This window comes from Geospiza fortis, unplaced genomic scaffold, assembly GCF_000277835.1.
Source record: "Geospiza fortis unplaced genomic scaffold, GeoFor_1.0 scaffold23, whole genome shotgun sequence".
NCBI classification, from domain to species: Eukaryota; Metazoa; Chordata; class Aves; order Passeriformes; family Thraupidae; genus Geospiza; species Geospiza fortis.
In genome coordinates, this window is record NW_005054303.1 from 14,988,877 (window position 1) to 14,994,666 (window position 5,790).

A 5,790-nucleotide genomic window follows, 5' to 3' on the forward strand; every position below is an offset into this window, starting at 1 on the left:
TATAATATAATATAATATGAGATATGATATGATATAGTGGGCATATGATATTATATAATATAATGGGCATAATATATTTAATACAAAATATATTAATGTTATTTATTAATGTTATTTATTAATAATATTACATATATTAATTATTATTTAAGACCATATTACTATATAATACATTTACTATATTTTTAATCTATTTTATTTAATATTATTGTAATATTAATATTATTCTTAAATAATGTTTGGTTCTATTCTGAAATACAGAAGGGAGTTACAAAGCTGAAGAGGGCTAGAGCTCAGTTTAGTCAGAATTCCTGAAAAGAGGTGCAGAGTGACTCTGGAATTCAGCAGGGAGGTGCGCAGGGAAAAAGCAGCATCTCAGAGGCAAAAGGACAATTCAGCTCAGAATAAACCACACAATTTGAATTGTCTGGGGGAAAACTCCTGGAGAGGATGACCAGGGTAGGGATGGAAGTTTTGCTGTCCTTGGATATGGCCTAAATGGAATCTCCTTTTCTTTGGGATGTGTATTAATCCCAGGTTTTGGCTCTAAAATGGGAGAGCAACCATATAAACAACAATTAGAGAGGAAATTAATTGTTCTGAGCTGACAGTGAATGTATCAGGTGAACCATGTGGTGAATGGCAAATTTTTGGTTTTATCTTAAAATTGTGATGTTTATTTTAAAAATTAAATTTTGTATTTATATTTGCATATAATTTATATCTATTTTATATATTTTAATAAGTTTCTATTAATTAAACTTTTTATTATATTAACTTTTAATTTTACTTTTATATATCTTCCATTTTTAAGATTTAAGGATTGCATGAACACCTCAGCACCACCTGGAGAATAATTACATTTTTGTGGCTATAAAAAATAGTGATTTTTGGGCACAGGTGCCACTCATTTAGGAAAAGACCATAAAGATACAGTTTGCTTGGCATTGCTTCAATAAACCACTCATGTAGGAAAGTCCAGTTGACCAAATCTTAGCAGTTATTGAAGCATAATTGCTTTATCATGATAAGGAGAAGTGTTTGATCAATGGATTAAAGCAGTTATGATATTGAAACTATTTTAAAAAACCCCTTAAATTTGAAATAGTGCAGCATTATCCTGGAAAAAAAAATCTGATTTTATTGCAAAAGCTGCTCTGAGTCATCCAGTGCTCTAATGGAAACAAATCCTTTTCAGTGAGTGAAAATCTCATCTGATTTTTCATTCACTGAAAAACTTGCAGAGGAAATGAAGCCCAGATTATTTTTCCAAGCTTTTATGAAGGTAATATATTTGAATTTATGAATTCAGTTCATATGGGGCAAGACCTGCTCAGTAAGTGAGCTGTTGGTTTGATCATCTCACAGTGAGATCATCTCTGTGTCAGTGTTTGCAAAAGGAATCATTAAAGAGAGATAGGAGAGTGAAGTGTTTATTTGCTCTGCTTATCGGGATGCCAGCATTGTTCATTTAGTGTTTCCATTGAAAAGATCCTTCAACTTCTTGGGAAGGATAATTAAAACCAAACAAGCCTTGCAAGCTAGAATCTTCCTGCTTTGTCTGTTTTTTTCTGCATCAGCTCCCTGGAAGGTTTATAAACATAAATATTGTCGTGGTTTTGAGATAAGGAAGTGTGGGGGAAATAAAACATTGGGTTTGTGTATGGGGAAAATAAAATATTTTTTGCTGGTGTGGAGGAAATTCAGAATCTGACGCCCAGAAGTGGGAGATGGATGGTTGAGAACAGGGCAGAGGGTTCCTCAGAGGATCTTCTCAGGGCAGCTGCTGAAACAAGGGGATTGTCAGCAGGTTGTAAATTTATTTTCTGCTGTTTGTGTTTCCATAAGAGGAGTTTTAAGTATCCACAAAGGAGTAAAGGTGGGAAGCAGTGCACACAGCAAGGGGTGAAATGGGCAAACCCCAATGCAGGGCCACATCCTGCACTGGGATCATTGCAGGGACATCAGGGTGATGCTTCCATAGAATCCCAGAAGGGTTTGGGTTGGAAGGGACCTTAAACCCCATCCCATCCACCCCAGCCATGGCAGGGACACCTCCCACTGCCCCAGGTGCTCCAAACCCCAATGTCCAGCCTGGCCTTGGGCACTGCCAGGGATGCAGGGGCAGCCCCAGCTGCTCTGGGAATTCCATTCCAGGGCCTGCCCACCCTCCCAGGGGAGAATTCCCAATATCCCATCCAACCCTGCCCTCCTTCAGCCAAAAGCCATCCATTTCAATATTCCAGAATTCCATATTTCACTCACTTCTGCAGCATTTCAAGCATAAAACCCTTTTTAAATAATTCATCTCTTTAGGAAGATCCCTAATGCCGTTCATTTTAATCTCATGTTCATAAAACAAACCCAAAACGTAAAAACACTGATTGAAGTCTAAGTGGAAGAAACTAAACCCACTTGTAAATGCAGTAAAAATATAAAATAATTCCAGAAGACAGCACAGAGTCAGGAAATACTGGCCTGGCTCCTGCAGTGGGTTTGCCCTGTGGATTCCACTGTGACTTGAGACCTCACCAATGTTCAAACAAGCCTTTTGTGGGGTTGGCATTCCCAAATCCAGAGCCTGGCAAGCACTGGGGTGAAGAGAGGGATGTGCTGAGCCCAGCAGTGACTCAGGAGTGAATCAGTCCCTGCAGGGACTGGGATCAGCCTGACAGGCCCTGGCACAGCCCAGCTGGGAGCCAGGAATGATCCCTGCAACCAGAAATGGTTCCTGCAGGGATTCCTACAACCAGAAATTATTCCTGCAGCCAGAAATTGTTCCTGTGCAGCCAGGAATGATCCCTGCAGCCAGAAATTATTCCTGCAGGGATTTCTGCAACCAGAAATGATCCCTGCAGCCAGAAATTATTCATGTGGGATTCCTGCAACTAGAAATGATTCCTGCAGGAATCCCTGTACAACCAGAAATTATTCCTGAAGGTATTCCTGAAATCAGAAATTATTCCTGTACAGTCAGAAATTATTCCCGTGTGATTCCTGTACAGCCAGAAATTATTCCTGCAGGGATTCCTACAACCAGAAATGATTCCTGTGCAGCCAGAAATTATTCATGTGGGATTCCTGCAACCAGAAAAGATTCCTGCAGGAATCCATGTACAGTTGGAAATGATTCCTGTACAGTCAGAAATGATTCCTGTGGGATCCCTGCACAGCCAGGAATGATCCCTGCAATCAGAAATGATCCCTGCACAGCCAGGAATGATCCCTGCACAGCCAGGAATGATCCCTGTGCCTCCAGGTTTCCCTCCCATCCTGCTGTAGCTGATCCTGTGGAGTCACAGCTGCATTCTCCAAACCATAACTTTTGCATCCAAACCCTTGATGGCACTTGAGGACTTTCCCCTGGGACTGGTTGCTCTGTCCCAAATGAGATATTTTCACTGGAAAAGTGTCCCAGGTTTCCACATTGTCCATCCTTATGGACAGAGGGGAGGTAAAATTGCAATTCCGTGTGAAATGGGGTGAAAAGCAAAAACTTCTCTTGGTTCCCACTGCTTCAGTACAACAAACTTTGTGTTGGCCATGAAGATGGGGAGGTTGAGGAATTCCAAGAAAATTGTGGGCATTTCAAAGCTGGAAGTGAAATAAGATTGTGGTTTATTCAATATTTATTTTGCAAAATCAATATTTTCTTGGAAAGTTCCATCAGCTTATTCAAGGAAATTATTGTAGCAGCTGGGACAGAAATTGCTTGGATCCTTCACTCCTGTGTGTAATTCTGTTTTTATTTAGGAGCAGGCCTTTGATCCATATGAAACCTTGTCCCAGGATATTCTCTCTCCACAATTTCATGAGCATTTTAACAACTTAATGGCCAAACCTGCTGTGGCTCTCCACTTCCAGGTGAGTGCAAATGAGAAACACTGAATGGCTTTAATTCTCATATTTCAAAGGTTGGAATTCTGTCAGTAATTCTTTGCTTCAACTAAGGAAGAATTCCTCAAGGTCCTTCCCTTCCTTCAGTGTGGGATATTTTGACTTTGCCTCTTGCTGGAAAAGCAGGGCACAGCTCTGACCCATCCATGGGTGTTCTGCAGGTTTTTTCCTCCTCACATCCTGTATGAGAACAAAGGGTGAATTCTTACACTGCCACTTTTATTTTACCTTTTAAAGCCAACCACAGGCACACAAACACCATATTTTCATTTTCTCATGTGCACATCCAAGGCCTCCTTCAGCCCTGAGGCTGTGACTGGTTCTTTTTCTGGAATAATTCTGCAGTAATTCCTTAGTCACTGCAGGCCAGCAGGATAATCTGTGATTCTTTTATTGCTTTATTGCTTCTTTCTGCCTGTGTAGCAGATTTATTAATTAAAATTATTTAAAATTATTTTAATAAATATTAAAATTATTAAAAATACTCCTCAGGCCAGTTAAACCCAGTTAAGCCCAGTTTGGTGGTACTGGGGCATCTCTGCAGGATGAGATCCCTCTGAGCCCTTCATTCTGGGGGTGTTTCCTCTGCAGCTCCTTGCTGAGCTGGATCATCTCACTCTTAAATATTCCTCAATATTAAATTCAATATTCCTTCAATGTTAAGGAAATTCCTATTCGATATTCCTTCAATGTTAAGGAAATTCCTATTCGATATTCCTTCAATATTAAGGAAGGCTCTTTGCCTCCTGCCCCCCTAAATTTAAAGCTCAAAGCTGGAATTGAATTCTTTTATTCCAGATTAAATTGATATTTTAGTCAGGTGGTGAATCTGGCCTCCTTTCTGTCCCTGAGCTAATTCAGCTTCTCCTCAGATGGAAGGAGCAGGAATTTCACCACTGGCTGGAAAAATCTCTCCTCATCTTACAGCCTGAATTACTGCCTCAGTAACCACTGGGAATGGAAAATATTTCTCATTTTTTAAGTGATAAACCTGTGATTCTCAGTTTCTGAGGATGATACTGTTTTCTGCAGTACCCAGTGAGGCCTCCATATTTCTGTGGGATATTGGACATAGTGGGAGTACAGTGAATATTCTCAATATTCCAGTGTAAATAATCCTGGTTTTTTTCCTTTCCAGTCCACAGCTGAAGGATTTAAGGAGGCTGTCCAGTATGTCCTGCCTCGCCTCATGCTGATCCCAGTCTATCACTGCTTGCACTACTTTGAGTTGCTGCAGGTAAATGGAGCCACACTCTTTATTTCTGACTGAAAATAATTATTAATGTAGAAAATCTGAGCTTTTAAATAGCTGGTTATATTTTACTTACTCTCTCTGAAAATTCAAATTATTTGACACTGTTACTTCATTTCTGAAAAGTAAAAACATATTTTAAAAAATCTTTAAAAGCATCTCATATGAACATCTAAACTACATTTTATTCAACAAATCTTTATTGAACTTGAATTCTAATATAGTTGAAAAAAATTTAAATTTCAATTTAAGTTTAATTTAAATTTTAATTTAAATTTTTAAAAATTAAAAATCTAAAAATTGAATGCACAAATCTAATTTCTTCCTTCTATGAGTTCTGAATTTTTTGTCCATTCAGAAGCTAAGCAGGATTCAGTCAGAATTCTCAGTCTCAGGTCACACTCCAGCTGCAGCTCTGTTTGTTTTTATTATTTCAGAATAATCCATTCTTAATATTCAACCACTTCTCCTGAGTCCTAGCTGGAATTAGCTGAGTATAATGTAAAAAAGGTTCTGTTTGCCCCATAGTGTGGGGGAAGTTTGTAATGCTTGAAGGGTAAATGAATTATTAACTAACAGGGATGAACTTCAATTCAATGGGTTAAACACCCTGTGGCTGTAGCTGACATTTGGAAATAGCA

The 5,790-nt window shown here is 38.9% G+C and overlaps 1 protein-coding gene across 1 annotated transcript in view; it reads left to right on the forward strand.

Moving 5' to 3' along the window:
• The window catches only part of SOS2 (SOS Ras/Rho guanine nucleotide exchange factor 2), a 54,776-nt gene that overhangs the window by 26,877 nt on the left and 22,109 nt on the right, over positions 1-5,790 (forward strand). Inside the window, 2 exon segments of the mRNA XM_031066217.1 lie at positions 3,754-3,864; positions 5,036-5,134. Coding sequence (XP_030922077.1) covers positions 3,754-3,864; positions 5,036-5,134 — 210 coding nt within the window.